General features: G+C 37.7%; 1 protein-coding gene and 1 pseudogene across 13 annotated transcripts in view; one reads left to right on the forward strand and one right to left on the reverse strand.

Moving 5' to 3' along the window:
• Ppp6r3 (protein phosphatase 6 regulatory subunit 3) overlaps positions 1-18322 on the reverse strand; it is a 136453-nt gene that overhangs the window by 109664 nt on the left and 8467 nt on the right. For 8 of the 13 annotated variants that reach the window (XM_077797913.1, XM_077797912.1, XM_077797911.1 and 5 more), the window contains exons 2-4: positions 5695-5797; positions 4794-4847; positions 3564-3645 (exon numbers count right to left, since the gene is read on the reverse strand). The exons of 2 other annotated variants lie outside the window; for them this stretch is intronic. In XM_077797913.1, coding sequence (XP_077654039.1) covers positions 3564-3581 — 18 coding nt within the window. In that variant the 5' untranslated portion in view covers positions 3582-3645; positions 4794-4847; positions 5695-5797. Of the gene's footprint in view, positions 1-3563; positions 3646-4793; positions 4854-5694; positions 5798-14043; positions 14096-18322 lie in introns of those variants that run through there. 3 more of the 13 variants (XM_077797906.1, XM_026396523.2, XM_077797910.1) reach the window with 3 other exon arrangements.
• Positions 11902-12001, forward strand: LOC113188405 (U6 spliceosomal RNA; annotated as a pseudogene).

Below are 18322 nucleotides of genomic sequence, written 5' to 3' on the forward strand. Positions count from 1 at the left end.
GGAGTGGGAAGAGGGAAAGGAAAGGAAGGGAAGGGAAGAAAAAAAAGGGCAGAGCAGGGCATGGGAATACATGCCTATAATCTAGGAGACTTGTGAGGCTGAGAGAGACCGATCACAAGTTCGAGAGCAGACTCAGCAACTCGGCAAAACCCTATTTCAAAATGAAAAGTAAAAAGGGGTTGGGGATAGAACTCTGTGGTAGAGCACCCCTGGGTTAAATTATCAGTCCTGAAAGAAAGAATGAAAACTATTTTACCAGAGCCTAACAGACATGGCAGGGTACAGGGGCAGATTTAATGCTGGCCGAGTTCACAGACCAGGGCCACTGGCTGACCAACAGACTAAGAACTAGTCACAACCTTATAGAATACTTCCAGACCCCACTGGTTACACTACTAAAGGTCTATTTATCACAGGTCCTTTTACCAAAAGCATTGGGTTAGCCCTCCAATGAAAACCTAGAAGGCATACTATAGGGCAAAAACCACAGTCTAAAAAAATTGAGAAAGCATCAGAACCAGAGTCACAGATGGCAGGAATGGTGGAAATATCACACAAAAAGATTCTTAATACCAAGACTAATGTGATAAAGGCTTTAGTACAAAAACTTAAGACAACACATTAAAAACAGAAGGATAATATAAAAGCAGAGATAACAAGTCCATGAAAAAACACTAACAGGAATGAAGAATGCCTTCAACAGGCTCAATTAGGAGACTGGACTAGATTCAGCTGAAGAAGGAATTTAACATTGAAGATATGACTACTAATTTTCAAAACTGCAAAGCAAAGAGGAAAAATGGCTGGGGGTGAGGACCAAACAAAATACTCAAGAACTGAGGAATGACTACAAAATCTGTTAACATATCCATGAGGTGGTGCCTGGACAGAAAGGATGGGGGGAGAGAAAAAGAAGCAATATTTGAACCAAAAATGACTAAGAAAATTCCCCAAATTAATGTCAAGACACCAAATCTTAGGTCCAGGGAACTCAAGAAAACAAGTTATGCCAAAAATCAGACCTAGGCATATCATAGTCAAGAGTCAGAAAATTAAAGAAAAACTCTTGAAAGAAGCCCAAAAAAGGGTGCTGGGGGTCAGGCAGCACACCTTATCAATAGAGGAACATAGTAACAATTATATACTTCTTAGAAACCATGCAAGCAAGAGAATGGAGAAAAATGTTTAAAGGGTTGTGAGAAAACCAACAACAAAACCACCAACTTATACACTGCAAAATTATTGTTCAAATTGTAAGAGGAATAAAGACTTCCTAGACAGAAAAGAAAAAAAATCAAGAAAATATATTGAAAAAAGTACTTCAGAGAAGGAAATTATATAGGTCATAAACCTGATTCTACATATTAAAAAAAGAAGAGCACTGGACAATGAACGAGATTTAAAAAAAAATTTTTTTTCAGGGGCTGCTTGCGGTTGTGGCTCAGTGGTAGAATGCTCACCTAGAACGTGTGAGGCACTGGGTTTGATCCTCAGCACCATATAAAAAATAAATAAATAAGATAAAGGTATTGTGTCCAACAACAACTAAAAGAAACAAACAAAAAATAAAACAAAATCTTTTCATTTCTTATTCTTAATTGATAGCAGGTAAATTTGTCCAAAGTAACAACAATATCCTCAATTATGTGTGCTTTGGTATTAATGTTTATTTATGAAATGAGCAACAAAGATGGTTAAAGAAAGAGGAAGAACAAGGAATATTATATATTTGTACTACCATTACAAAAGAAAAAAAGCTTAATTTATATGCTAGGAAAGCAGAAAAAAATGGAATCAAAATGATTGAATCACAAAAGACAGAAAAATTGTGAACAAAAACAGGAACAAAAAACAAGGGCATGGGATTGCAAATTGGTGCAATCATTTTGGAAAAGCAGTATGGAGATTCCTCAGAAAACTTGGAATGGAATCACCATCTGACCCAGCTATTCCACTTTCTGGTTTATACCCAAAGGACTTAAAATCAGCAAACTACAATTACATGGCCACATCAATGTTTATAGCAGCTCAATTCACAATAGCTAAACTATGGAACCAATCTAGGTGCCCTTCTACAGAATGAATGGATAAAGGATATGTAGTACACAATGGAATATTACTCAGCCTTAAAGAAAAAATGAAATTATGGCATTTGCAGGTAAATCAATGGAACTAGAGAACATCATACTAAGTGAAATAAGCCAAACCCCCAAAAAACCAAAGGCCAAATGTTTTTGAATAAGTGGATGCTGATCCATGGGGGGATGGGGGGTGGTGGTAAAGGAACTTTGGATTGTGCAGAGGGGAATGAGGGGAGGGCTGGGGCTGTGGGATGGGAAGGACAGCAGAATGAGACAGACCTTATTACTCTATAAATATATATGATTACACTCCTGGTGTGACTCTGCACCATGTTCAGCCAGAGGAATGAGAAGTTGTGCTCCATTTGTGTACAATGTGTCAAAATGCATTCTACTGTCATGTATAACTAATTAGAACAAATTTTTTAAAAACCAAAAACAGGGGCTGGGGATGTGGCTCAAGCGGTAGCGCTCTCGCCTGGCGTGCATGCGGCCCGGGTTCAATCCTCAGCACCACATACAAACAAAGATGTTGTGTCCGCCAAAAACTAAAAAATAAATAAATAACTATTTTAAAAAAAAAAAAAAAAAAACAAAAACATATGCTTAAAGTGGTTAAAACAGCAAATTTGTGCACATTTTACCAAAATAAAAATGCATTAATGAAAATAAAAATTAATAAAAACAAGGGCAAAAAAACAAAAACATAAATTGATATGGTAGATGTTTCCTAATTATATTAAAAACTATATTAAATGTCAGTGGTCTAAGTACACTATGTATGAGAAAAGATTTAAAAAAAAAAAAAAAGCTACAAGAAATCCACTCCAAATATAAAGATGCACACAGATTAAAAGTAAAGTGATAGAGGGCTAGGTTGTGGCTCAGTGGTTGAACGCTCGCCTGGCATGTACAAGGCCCTGGGTTCAATCCTTAGCACCACATAATAAATAAAATAAAGTATTGTGTCTAACTACAACTAAAAAATAATTAAAGAAAAAAAAAGTAAAAGTAAAGTAATAGAGAAAAATAAGCCATGCTAACACTAGTCAAAAGAGCAGAGCAGCTAATAGAGCAGATTTCAGAGCAGGAAAAGTTTTATGAGCTAAAAAAAAGAAAAAAAAAAGTACTACATAACAATAAAGGGATGAATACTTAAAGAAAACAACAATCCTTAATGTGCATGTAACTATCAAAATACATGAGGAAGGCCAGTCAGGATGGCACAGGCCTGTTTTAATCCCACCTACTCAGGAGGCCATGGTAGAAGGATCACAAATTCAAGGCCAGTCTGGACAACTCAGTGGGACCCTATCTCAAAAGGGATACAGGGTAGCTCAGTGGTAAGTGCTTGAATTTTCTATTAGAGTTAGAGACTTCAACATCCCTCTATCAGAAATGGGCAAATCCTGCAGGTAAAAAATCAGTAAGGCTAATTAAACTCAACACCATTAATTAACTGGATACAATGGTCTCACCCACCAACAGGTAGATCAGCATATTCTTCTCAAACTCTCATGGAATGTTCACCAAGATAGATGTCATTCTGGGCCATAAAACGTACCTTGACAAATTTAAAATAGAAATCATACAATGTTCTCTCAGACCACAATTAAACCAAACTAGAAACCAAAAACAGATAAATGGGGAAATCCCTAAATGCATGAAGATTAAGTAATAGCATACTCTATATAACATGGTTCAAAAAAAAGAGAAAAAAACATTTTGAACTAAATAATAAAAATACAACTTTTCAAAACCCATGTGATGCAACCAAAGCTTAGCTAGAAATTTACAGCATTGAATGCACATATTAGAAAATAAAAATCTAAAATCAATATTCTATGATTCTACCTTAAGAAACTAGAAAAAGTCCATCAAATTAATTCCAAAGTAAAAACAAGGAAAGAAATAATAATTAGGGCAGAAGTCAATAAAATTAAAAATAGGAAATTAATGGAGAAAAAAGAAAATCAACAAAACCAAAGGTTTTTTTTTTGTTTTTTGTTTTTTGAAGACAATAAAACTGATAGGTTTCTAGCCAGGCTAACCAAGGGAAAAAATTACTAACATCAGAAATGAAAGACAGGATAATCACTACATTTCCCATGGACATTAAAGGAACAGTAAGAGGCTGAGCATGTAAAGCAGTGCTACATGTAAGCCTCTGGGTTGGATCCCCAGCACCATTTAAAAAAAAAAAAAAAAGAAGAAGAAGAAAGAAGAAAGAAGAAGAAATAACGAAAATTGAAAGGAAAATAAAGAAATAACTACTCTATGCTCAAAATTTTAATAACCTAGATGAAATAAAATAATTCCTTAAAAGAGACAATCTGCCAAAACTTAAATAAATAAGACACAATAGCCTACATTTATTTTTGAAAATTGAGTCAGTAATTAATGAACTTCAAAACAACAAAAAGCACCTGGCCCAAATAGGTTTACCAGTGAATCCAACAAAATTTTTAAGGAAAAAAATTATACCAATTCTCTACAGTCTCTTTCAGAAGATGGAAAGAAGCATAGAGAATACTCTGTAACTCATTCTATAAAACCAGCATTATCACAATACCAAAATCAGAGAAAGATATTACAAGAAAAGTACAAATCAATCTCTCTCATGAACATAGATGCAAAAATCCTCAACAAAATATTAGGAAATCAAATTCAACAATGTATAAAAAGAATTACATACCACAACCAATTACTTACCTCAGCTCTCTTTAACATCTGAAAATCAATTAATTTAATCCATCCATCAACAGGCTAGAGAAGAAAAAAAAATCACATGATCCTATCAATAGATGCAGAAAAAGCATATGACAAAATTCACTAAACATTTACAATAAAAACTCAGAAAACTAAGAATAGAGGGGCTGAGAATATAGCTTAGTAGCAGAATGCTAGCATGCAGGAGGCCCTTGTTGTGATCCCCAGCAACAAGAACAGCCAATGGACAAGGAAGAAGAGAAATAATTAAGAAAACTAGGAATAGAAGGGAGCTTCCTCAACCTGATAAATAATACCTACAAAAATCTACAGGTAACATCACAAATTAATGGTCAGAAACTTGAAGCTTTTCCATTAGGATCAGTAATGGGGCAAAGGAAATACCTTCTTAACATTCCTTTTCAACACTGTACTCTTAAGTCCTAACTAATGCAATAGGACAAGAAAAGAAAATTAAAACTATACAGCTTGGGAAGAAAGAAATAAAACTTTGTTCACAGTTAAGATGATAATCTACGTAAAAAATCCAAAAGAATGTAGACACACAACATCCTGCACTAAAAAGGGATTATACCAAGTTTGCAGGATACAAAGTTAATATACAAAGGTCCTATATACAACAATTAAGATGGAACTTGAAGTTTAAAAAACACATTACAGCCAAGTACCATGGCACATGCCTACAGTCCTAGCTAAATGGGAGCTGAGGCATGAGAATTATCTGAGCCTAGGAGTTCCAAGCAGGTAAGGAATTTCTGGGCAACACAAGGACACCCTGTTTCAATAAAACAACAAAATTATTATTTACATTAGCATACCCCCAAATGAAACACTTAAGTATAAAACTAATAAAATAGCCAGGAGCGGTGGCGGAATTACACACCTGTAATTCCAGAGGCTTGGAAGGCTAAGGCAGGAGGATCCTGAGTTCAAAGACAGCCTCAGCAACTTAGCAAGACACTTAGCAACTCAGTGAGACCTTGTCTCTAAATAAAATATAAAATAGAGATGGGATGTAGCTCAGTGGCCGCGTGCCCAAGTTCAATCCCTGGTACCCAAAAGTAAAATAAAATAATAAATAAGTATAAATAAAACTAAAATAAATAGCAAAACATGTACAAGATAAATATAAGGAAAACTATAAAACTCTGATAAAAGATATCAAAGGATCTAAACAACTGGAGAGACATAACATTCATGGATAGGAAGGTTTCTCTATATATAATTCAATGCAATCCTGATAAAAATATGATGCATTTCATGAACAGTTAAATACAAAGAATTCTGAAAACAAAACAGTAAGAAAATGAATAACCCAACTGAAAACTGGCAAAAGACACAGATACTTTCACCAAAGGAGATACACTGATGGAAATAAGAATACAAAAACATGTTCAACACATTATTAGGAAACTGAAAACTAAAATACTAAGATACTGCTACACATCTATTAAAACTGTCAAAATAAACTACCAAGTGCTGACAACAATGCGAAGCAACAAGAATTCTCACTCAGCACTGGTGGGAATTAAAAATGGTACAGACTTTTTGGAAACTTGCACACTGATTATTTAAAGCATCTTTATCCACCAACATGGAAGCAACCAAGATGTCCTTCAGTTAACTAAGTGAAAAAATTTTAGCACACCCAGATAATGTATTATTATTCAATGCTAAAAAGAAAGAAATTATGCCAGGCACAGTGGCACACACCAGTAATCCAAGCAGCACAGGAGGCTAAGACAGGAGGATCTTGAGTTCAAAGCCAGCCTCAGTAACGGTGAGGCAAGGCGCTAAGCAACTCAGTGAAACCCTGTCTCTAAATAAAATACAAAATAGGGCTGGGGATGTGGTTCAGTGGTTGAGTGCCCCTGAGTTCAATCCCGAGTATCTGCCCCCTGCCCCCCCAAAAAAAAGGGAAATAAGAAACAGAAATAATTATCAAGCCATGAAAAGGTGACATAGACCTATAATCTCAGCTCCTGGGGAGGCTGAGGCATGAAAATCACAAGTTCTAGAACAGCAAGACCCTCCCTCAAAATAAAATAAAAATGCCTAGGGATGTAGTTCAGTGGTAGAATTCCCCTGGGTTCAAGTCCCAGTACCACCAAAAAAAAAAAAAAAAAGAAAGAAAGAAAGAAAAGAAAATCTAAATGCATATTACTAAATGAAAAAGCCAACCTGCAAAAAATTCCTACATGACATTATGGAAAAGGCAAAACATAAAGATGGTACAAAGGTCAATAAATGCTAGAGGTTGGAAGGAAGGATGAACTTATTGGAGCAGAGGATTTCTAGGGCAGAGAAACTATGCTGTGTGATATTACAATGTACTACAATGGTGAATACATGTCATTACATATTTGCAAAAATCCACTCTTGAGTGATCCTGTAATACCAGCAACTCTGGACGTTGAGGCAGGAGTAATGAAAGTCTGAGGTCAGGCTAGGCAGACCCTATTTTAAAATAAAAAAGACTGGGGCCAGGCACAGTGGTGCACACCTGTAGACCTAGCAGCTCAGGAGACTTGAGAAGGAGAATCTTGAATTCAAAGCCAGCCTCAGAATTCAGTGAGGCCCTCAGCAACTCAGCAAGACCCTATCTCTAAATAAAATACCAAAAAAAGGGGGGTGGGGGCTGAGGAAGCCAGGCACAGAAGTAATCCCAGCGGCTCAGGAGGCTGAGGCAGGAAAATCATGAGTTCAAAGCCAACCTCAGCAAAAGCAAGGTGCTAGGCAGCCTCAGTGAGACCCTGTCTCTAAATAAAACAAAAAATAGGGCTGGGGGTATTGCCCAAGTTCAATCCCGGGTACCACCCACCACCAAAAAGAAGGGCTGAGAATGTAGCTCAGTGGTAAGGCACTCCTGTGTGCAATCCCCAGGAGGAAGGAAGAAAAGAAGGGAAAGGACAGGAAGGAAGGAAAGAAATAAAGAGTAACCCTAAAGTAAACTATGGACAATAATGTTATCAACGTAGGTTCATCAATTTCAAGAAATGTACCATTCTCATGAAGGGTGTTGATATGAGGAGATGTTATAAGAATATGTATTGCAACTCTCTGCACTTCCTGTTCAGTTTTACTGTAAACCTAAAATTGGTCTAAGAAACAGTTTATTTTAAAATGGTTTAAAATGTAAATTTTGTTATATATTTAATGACAATTTTTAAAAAAGACTTGCTAAAGACTGACCATTTATAATAGCACTTTAAAATCAATGTCAATCTCATTTCAGGAGGGAGAAAGAAAACCTTTCTGAGAAAAGTTTTCTCCCCACTGCTTCAACAGTTGTATTTTAAATGCAAGGACAAAAACCAAAAGAACTCAGCTAATAACAGCATTTTACTTCTATATTAAACAGTGTAGTTTTAAAGGATTCTAAAAACAAATATTTTTTTATATCAAACTAAAAGCAAGTAAAATTGCTGGTGATAACAACAAAAATCTAAAGCCCACTAATATGGGAAAGGCTATATGTACACTCAGTATACAAAAAACTTAAAAGAATGAAGTAGATCAATATATAACATATTGGACATGGTTATTTTTATAAAACACACATAACCAGCACTACATTTTTCCTATAAGCAGATATACCTATAAGCATGCAAAAATATGTTTAAAAAAATCAAGAAAGTGGACGTTAAATTAGTATCAGCAAAAGATGGGAAATGAACCAGGAAAAGGTGATCAGAAGAGATTTTAACCTTCTCTATGTTTTCCCCCCAAAATAAATTTATCACCTAGTACTTGAGTAAGTTTCTTAAAAGCTACAACTTTCTGTCCCAAACAGAAAAAGGACAATGAAATAAAAAATAAAATTTCACAGTATCCTACAACTCAAGATTTCACAGCCAAAGCCATAAAAAGCTATATTCATTATTCATTACACAGTCAGTTTGGCCTTTACCAGCAATTCTGTGTGACAATTTATGACTGAGGCTGCTGCTCTATCTTTAAGGAGGGAGATGAAGGAGGGAGATGAAGGAGGAGGGAGAGGAGAAGAGGGAAGGGAGGAAACAAAAAAGAGGACTATCCTACACACATCTTAAAGGAATAAAGAGTTAAAAAAAAAATAACATGTAAAGAATCAAGCACAAACAACAGCTTACTAGCAGGCATTCCCAAGCAAAACAGAAGTAACATTTACCAGATCTGAAGGGTAGGTTAAGTGAGCAATGGCAGGCTGCAGGACACTTAACTAGTGTTTCAATATGGATATGAGGTACTCTCCAAAAGCTCCTGTTAGTGCACTTATACGCACAGGTGAAATGATTGGATTATGAGAGCAGTAACCTATCAATCCATTCCAGTCTGAATGGACTGACTGGGTGGTCATTGTAGGCAGGTGGGGAATGTGTGGAGGAGGTCCGTCATTAGGGGTATAACCCGTCCCACACACCCCCATGTCTGCTTCCTTGCTGCCATGAGCTAATAAGAAGCCTTCTTCCTCAGAGCCCTGTCCCCATGATGTTCTGCCTCAGCTTGATTCCAGAGCAATGGAGGTGGCATCTATGGACAGGGCCTCTGAAATCTTGAGCCCCTAAACCCTTTCCCTCCTCTAAGTTGCTCTTGTCAGGTATTTTGGTCACAGTGACACAAAAGCTAACTAAAACTAGTAACTAATGTCAAGAAGGGAAAAACTATTCCTGATAGCATGGTAAGCGCAGGAGTGGCCCTCTCTGATTTTATCAGGGGGTAGACACAAACATGCCCAGCAATGTTTGTTTTTAATCCTCCTTCTCTAACCCATATCTTCTATAATCCATTCTCATTCTTTCCTCTTCCACCCTGGAAGATTATTAAACTCTGTTTTTCAAAGTCTGGTGAAAAAAGGTTATGCCGCCTATGTATTTCAAAATCCTTGGCTCCACTAGAAGATACTAAGTCAGGATCAAAGCAGCTCATACCAGCACCAACCCTCAGCCCTCCTCAAGGAAAGTTATGGCAGAAGCAGGGTGGCACCAGAACTTACAGGGCCTGCTGCCAACTGTCACCAAATGAGTTCTACCACTAGCCCCAATCTGCACACCTTTAGGTCCCTCAATGGAGCTTTTGTTCCTGATTTGCCTCCTTTTAACTTACTAGTCAAAGTTAAGACTGTTTTTTTTTCTTAATTGTCAATGGATTTTATTTATCTACATTCAGTGCTGAGAATCGAACCCAGTGCCCACACATGCTAGACAAGTGCTCTACTACTGAGCCACAACCCCAGCCCTAAAAAAAGACTTTCTTATAAGACAGTCCCCTCCACCCCCTTCACACTCTTCCTTTCTGAATTTCCTCAAAATCGATTGGACTCAATCTATGTTGACATGCATCCCTTTTCCACATTGTTTTTGGTATTCTGTACTTGGCTGGAGTCGCATAAAGGTCATATTAATGTTTTCCAGCAATCAAAAGATCCCATTTCAAAACAGTAATTATCCTTGAAATTTTTCCTATTTTTGGAAATAAAAATGAGCTAACTAATGTAAAAGAGTAGAAAATTGAAGAAAGGGTCTCAGTGTTAGAGCATTTGCCTAGCAAATGTGAGGCACTGAGTTTAATCCTTAGTACCACATAAAAATAAAATCTAAGAAATTCTTCACCAACACAGGAACAATTCATATTAAAGGAAACATTCATATTTGCTAGCTTTTAACAAAATGAAAATCCTCTATTATTGTTTTTAAAGTTTCTTAAATACTTTTAAAAACATCTATCTGGTACTTGGTAACTCAGAGAGAACGTGACTCCAAAAGAGTAATCCAAACTGGCAGATAACACTAGCAACCTAAAAATAATAAACATATCTGCTAGCCTGGCCAGCATGAGAAGCACTCTGGGCAGACATCTTAAAACCCTGGATAAGGCCAGACACAGTGGTGCATGCCTGTAATCCAAGGACCTCAAAAGGCTGAGGCAGGAGGATCACAAGCTCAAGGTCAGCCTGGGCAATTTACCAAGGTCCTGTCTCAAAATAAAAAGGGCTAGGGATGTAACTCAGTGATGGAGCACCCCTGGGTTCAATCCTCATATCTATCTCTCTCTCTCTCTCTCTCTCTCTCTCTCTCTCTCTCTCACTCTCTCTCTCTCTCTCACACACACACACTAAAATAAAATAATAAGATATTAAAGTGTTTCTTGAAATGCAAACCTGGACTGAGGGGCTGGAGTTTGTGGCTCAGTGTAGAGCACTTGCTAGCATGTGTGAGGCACTAGGTTCGATCCTTAGCACCATATAAATAAACGTATAAAATAAAGGCCCATCAACATCTTTAAAAAAATATTAAAAAGAAAAAACTGGAATGATAAAAACAAGGAGAAAATTCGTAGTCACCTCCATCCTTATCCCAGAAGGTTCACTAGAAGCAAAGCTTCATGAAGGCATGGAGTACTGTCCATTTTATTCTTTGATAAATATTAAATATCCAGACAGTATTTTGTCCATAACAGGAGCTCAATAAATACTTGTTGAACACTGATAAAACTGTAGCTAGGATGTTTCTGTTGAACTGGAACATGATAAACTGTGACTACAATCTCAAAAATAAAAGAGGAAATAAGCTTCCAAAAACAAACAAAAACCAGACCAGAAAGTACGAAAACACTAGTATTACCTGTAGAATATATGGTCTATATTGTTGAAACAACACATTATAAGAAGTATACTTACAGAATAAGAGACCACCAATAAAGAACAAGCAGACTTGGTGAAGAACTAGAATTTATCAATAATTTAAAAATACGATGGAGCCAGGAATGGTGGTATATGCCTGTAATCCCAGCACCTTGGGAAGCTGAGGCAGAAGGATTCTAAGTTCAGCCTCAGCAACTTAGTGAAGCCTTAAGCAACTTAGCAAGACCCTGTCTCAAAATAATACATAAAAACAGCTGGGAATATAGCTCAGGGTAAAATTCCCCTAGATTCCATCCATAGTACCAAAAAAAGGTATAATGAATGAAATTAAACTTGGTCAATTGATAAAATACAAACTGGACACAGCTGAAAAGAGAATTGTTAAAACCAAAGATGGAGTTGGAAAAAAATGCCCTTGAAGATAACATGGAAAGATGAAACAATGAAAAACGTTAAAAACAGCATAGAGTGCTCACTTCAACAGCACATATACTAAAATTGGAATGATACAGAGAAGATTAGCATGTGCAAGGATGACATGGAAATTTGTGAAGCATTCCATATAAAAAAATTTAATTTTTTTAAAATAAAGCATAGAAGATGAAGTGAGAAGGTACAAGAAAGTTCTAAACAGTACCAGGAAAAGGTAACTGAAAAAGCTGGAGAGACAACATCAAAACAATATACAGTAAATTTTTTTTTAATTGAAGAAATATACCAATCCTCAGGCAGAGGAAGTGTAAGAAATAAAAATCTTTTTGTAAATAATTCTTAGTGAAATTCAGGAAGATAGGGCAAAGTTTTAAAACGGGAAACCACTTAGAAAGTAGGTATTACCTACAGAGGAACAACTGACAACTAACTTCTAAATGATCTCAACAGCAACAATGGAAAAAGAAACACCAGCAAAGTGCGAAGGGAAACACTTCTCCATCAGAAATCAGACATCAGGCAACACTGACTTTCAAGAATGATACTGTAAAAATGCCTAATTTGTGGGATTTTAAGTGCACCAATGAAAACAGGCCAATAATAGAAAACAAATTGGGAACTGGTGTAAATGTAAAGTATGCTAAGATTCTTACAATGGTAAAGATATTAGACAACTCTAGGTTCTAAATCTAAAATATCTAAGATTACCATCAAACATAGTATATAATTTAAGGGGGAAAAAATCCCACAATACATAAAATAAGAAAAACGGAAAAAAAAGTCATGTTAGTACAATATAAGAAAGTACAACATAAGAAAGTAGAAATAAATCAAATATTTCAATCCCAAATAATTGAAATGCAGTAACTCACCAATTTAGAAACAATTTACAAACCACAATCCAGTTACTTTCAAGGGCACATCTTAAAAGTTAAAGTCACAAAGCAAACACTTGAAAACAAAAGGTCAGAAAAAGATATTTTAAGCAAACACTAACGAATCAAGTCACTTGGTATAGCAATGTCATATCTGACAAAATTCACCCTAAGGAAAAAAACATGCTTAGAGACAAAGATTTACAGAATGACCAACTGTAAGTCAAAAATTCTAAACTTATAGAAGCAAAGCAATAACTGAGAACTACAGGAATCTGACAAATCTTCCACCATACCAAGTAATTTAACAACCCCTCCAGCTCATAACTAATAGAACAAGCAGACAAAACTAGTTAAGGATATTATTGTCAATGTGAAGTCAATGAATGTGTTTCATCTGGTAGACATGAAAAACCATCACCTTAAAACCTGAAACATTCTTTTAAACACAGGTGGAATATTGAAGAAAATCTGTCACAAACCAAGTACTGAAACAAACCTCAACTAACTTCAAAGAATCAAAATCACATTAGACACATCTTAACACAAAGTAAGTTAGCAATCAATAACAAAGACTAAAGGGCCAGGGTCGTGGCTCAGTGGTAGAGCACTTGCCTAGCACATGTGAGGCACTGGGTTTGATCCCAGCACCACATAAAAATAAAAACAAGGTATAAAAAATTACAAGGATTAAAAAAAGACAAAGAAGAAGTCATAACAGAAATCATGAACACATTCCCACCTAAAAGATAAAATTCTACATAGCAAAACTTATGAACCACAGCTAAAAGTGGTACTTAAAAGGAAATCACTACTTTATTCAAATATGGGTGACATGTGAGTATATAAAAGCACATACAAAGGCTAAAAATTAATGATCTAAACATTATTTTTAAGTTAAATAGTACAGGGCATGGTGGAGCAAGCCTGGGGAGGATAAGGCAGGAGGATGACAAGGTTGAGACCAGCCTAGGCAACTTAGCCAGACACAATCTCAAAGTTTTTAAAATAAAATAAAAAGAACAGAGGATATAGCTCAGTGGTAGAGCATCTGAGTTCAAATCCTAGTTCAAAAAAAAAAAAAAAAATCTTGTTTTGTGACAAAGTTTCCCTAAATTGCTAAGACAGACCTTGATCTTATTGATCCCCCTGTTTCAGCCTCCCAAATTGCTGGGATTACAGGCATGCACCACTACCATGACTAACTTTTATCATTCTTGTTAAAGAAAAAGTACCCACACATTTAATTGTGAAAAATGAAACCATTTTCTTTGAAACTGCTGACAATGGTGCCTGCCATTACCATGTATGTTCTCCACTGTGATGGCTGTCCCAAGCAGCGCAGCAGGCCTAGAATGCAAGATCATTTACAGTTAAGGATTACTGAGAAAGAAAAAAAAACTGTTATTATTAAAAAATGAGATGAGTATCTACATAAAAACCCCAAAAGAGCCCACAGGCCATTTATTACATTGAAGAAGTTACTGCATGTAAAAGCAAATATAAGTCAACTATACTTTCATTTCCCAGCAAACAGAAAATTTAACTTTTAAAAACATCATTTACAATAGCACAAAAGCTATAACATACCCAAAGAATAAATCTAACAAAGATGTGTAAGGGTTAGGCATGGTGACAGAGACCTATAATCCCGGCTGAGGCAGGATTGTAATTTGAGGCCAATTTAGGCAATTTAACAAGACTCTGTTTCAAAATAAAAAAATTAAGAGAGATGGGGATGGAGCTCACTGACAGAGTACCCCTGAGTTCAATCCCCAGTACCCCCCTCCCAAAAATACACAAAAGCATTAAGAAAAAAAGATGTGCAAGACTTGGAGGGGGAAAAAAACATAAAACTTTAAAAAAATAACTAGATAACCAGGTGTGGTTGTACACGCCTGTAATCCCAACTGCTCTGGAGGCTGAGATAGAAGGATTTCGAGTTCAAAACCAGCCTCAGCAACAGCAAGGCGCTAAACAATTCAGTGAGACCCTGTCTCTAAATAAAATACAAAATAGGGCTGGGGATGTGGCTCAGTGATTGACTGCCCCTGAGTTCAATCCCCGGTACCACCCCCCACCAAAAAATAAAAAATAATAAAAAACAACAAGCTATAAATAAAAAATCTGTTTACTCATCTATCTCAGTTGAAGGAAGGTTAGAAAGAGGACTAAAAGGACCCAATTCCTTTTGTACTTTTATATTCTACGCTTTTAATAAACATCATCTTTTAAAATTCTATAAATACAGTAAAAATAAGCCTCAAAATGGGAAAAGGTATTTGTTGCACAAATAATTAATAAAAATCAATCAGAATACATAAGAATTATTACAATTAAGAAAAGCTACACAAACAATAGTGTGAGAGGGCAGACATTTCACAAAAATAAAAACACAAATAGCCAGGGCTGGGGTTGTGGCTCATCAGTAGAGTGCTCACCTAGCAGTAGAGTGCTCACCAGCGCCTGTGAGGCGCTGGATTCAATCTTCAGCACCACATAAAAATAAATAAATAAAAGGTATTGTGTCCAGCTACAATTTAAAAAAACTAAAAACATATTTTTAGAAATTCAAATAGCCAAGAAAAATACAAGATGCTGCTCAACTTTATTAATAATCAGAGAAAAGATAAAAATAAAACGTGCAAAGTATATGGGCAGATTTTTCTCCAAGGATATGAAATTAACCTATATATAAACTTTTTAGATACCTATAATCCCAGCACATACCTATAATCCCAGAGATTTGGGAGGCTCAGCAGGAGGAACCCAAGTTCGAGGCCAGCCTTGGCAACATAACAAGACTGTCTCAAAACAAAATTAAAAAGGCTGGAGAAGTAGCTCAGAGTACTTTCCCAGCATGCAGAAACCCTTGGATTCAATTCCCAGTACCACAAAAAATACAACCAAATTGTCAAGTATGAAACAGTCTGTATGAAACAATCCTCAGCACCTTATAAAAAACAAGTAAATAAAACAGGTATTGTGTCCATCTACAACTTAAAAAAAAAAGTCTGACAATCCAAGAGCTGGTGGAACTGTACATGAGCACTGTTGGCAGTGGAATCCCACGCAACTGCTTAGAGAAACAAGCTGCATCATCTCCTTAACAAAATGGAAGGGGTAGATACCCCACTACTCTGCAATTCTCTCCAAAGCCTACAACCTGGAGAGGTACTTTAGCAATTGTTGACAGCAACCTTCTCTCTCACTGGAAACAATCCTATTTGCCAATGACAAGATGGCAAATAAAATGAGACCCTGTCAGCTTCAAATATAACACAAAAGTAGAAAGGAATAAACTGCAGTTCTATTTGTCACTGTGGACAAACCTCACGTCTAAGGCCCTCTCTTCCCACCCTTCCCAGTCTCTCCCTTGCTTTGCCATTCTTGCTTGGAAAACCACAACCCCATAAATGAAGAACCACATGCTGGGCTTCCAGGGAAACAAACAGAGCTGTGCTGTCTTGCTTTTCAACTCGGGGCCACTCTGCTCAGGCAGGTCACCTTACCTGGGTACCTTACCTGCTAACCCATTCCTGCTACTGTTGTTTTGGTACTGGGGACGGAACCCAGGGGTGCTTTACCGCTGAGCCACATCATCAGGTTTTTTGGGTTTGTTTTGTTTTATTTTTTAAATTTGAGACAGGGTCTTGCTACATTGCTGAGGTTGGCCTCCAACTTATGACCTCATGCCTCAGCCTCCTAAACTGTTGGGATGACAGAGGTGCACCACCAGGCCTGGTTCCCATTCACATCTTTTCTTTCCCCATTCTCCTCATTCTCAGGCTCACTCCAACTCCCCCTCATCCTCACTGAGTGCCGAGAATTTTTTCCAGACTTTCACTGAGAGGAAAAAACAAAACAGGAAAGAAAATGTCCCTGCACTCCACTACTCCACTGCTCCACCGCCCCGCATCTGCTTTCCCTCCTCTCACCTAGAAACCCATGGACACCAACTCTCTACATGGGCCGGCAGCCTAGTCCCTGATGTCTTCTCAAGACCCAGACTCCAGCAAGTGTCACCTTTCCTACTTCATTTCCCACCAAAATGACAAAACCCTGTGGTTTCTCCCATCACAACAAAACCTAGTCTCCCCTCATCCCTGTGGCAAACCCCCTTGACAGAACAGTGTCTGCAGTCCTCCTCTCTCCATCCCCCACCTCAGGCCTTCTTGCACTGCCTGGGAAGGCTCTCATGGTCATCCTTAACTTCCCTGCCACCAATACCAGGGTGAAGCCAGATTTAAAATCAGGCAGTCAGTGTAGTTAGGTAAATCGGGTCTAATACCGAGTGAAATCTAAAATGGAGGCCATGCTGAAAATGAATTTCAGGAAAAGTTGAGCAACTCTTGGAATATTAATGAAGTCCAGGAAACAGCTCCCAACAGATTTGAAGATAGCCCATCCCAAAGAAATGTTAATGACTCGGAAGTGCCCAGATTACTTCTTTGGCCCACGTGTGACCCAACCCTTCGTGCTTTCCCACCTACATTCCATCTCCAAAAACTATAAAAAGGGGAACACATTCGCCCTTCAATGGATTCCACCTCTTGGGTCCCCTTCTTCCTCTGGGAGAAGTCTTTTCTGCTGTCCTTTAATAAACTTCTAATTTTCCACTCTGACCTTGCCTCGGTGTGCTTCTCTGGTGTTATTCTTCAACACTGGGGAAGCAAGGACTCGTCACCGGTCAACAGCGGTAACAAGGGGACAAATCTTAGCCCTCACCACACTAGACCTTAGGGCAGTAGCATCTAGCAAAGGTTCCCCAGGCTTCACTACTGCCACACTTGCCTGGTTCCTCCTACTTCCAAGGTTTGCTCTTTCTGGGCACTCCTTTCCTCGGCACCCTGGCTCAGCCTCAAGACTGCAGCATCATCTAAACATGGAAGATTCATGTTGCTATCAGCAGCCCAGAACCCTCCCCTGAACTCCAGAGACCTTCATCCTACACATCTCCAGCCTGCTCTCTAAAAGCTTTACAAACTATACAGGTCCAAAACTCAACTCCTGGGGTTGGGATTATGGCTCAATAGTAAAGCGCTTGCCTAGCACGTGTGAGGCACTGGGTTTGATTCTCAGCATCACATATAAATAAATAAAGGTCCATCAACAACTAATAAAATATTTAAATAAAAGAAAAAAAAAAAAACCAACTCCTGATCTTACTTCCAAAACCTGCTCTTCCAAAAGTCTTCTTCACAAATGGCAACTCCCACTGTGAGCAAAAATTCCTGGTATCATCCTTCACTTCTCTCTCACACCCACACCCAATCTGCCAGCAAATCCTGTCTGCTCTCCCTTCAAGAAGAATCCAAAATCCAACCACTTCACACTACCCCCTTCCCCTTCAGTCCAAGCTGCCATGAATGCTCTGCTGGATCAGTGCCACAGCCTCTAGCCTCCTTCCAGCAGCACAGGGACAGCTATTCTTAACACAGCTACAGGGGGACCTTTAAGAAACCATACCAAGTCACACTTCTGCTCAAAACACTGACTTCCCCTCTCAAAGAAAATAACAAAATCTTTACAAAGGCCTAGGCCTGGAGACCCACCCTGCTGCCCTGTCGGCACTTGCCTTC

Source organism: Urocitellus parryii, chromosome 4, assembly GCF_045843805.1.
Source record: "Urocitellus parryii isolate mUroPar1 chromosome 4, mUroPar1.hap1, whole genome shotgun sequence".
Lineage (NCBI taxonomy): Eukaryota > Metazoa > Chordata > Mammalia > Rodentia > Sciuridae > Urocitellus > Urocitellus parryii.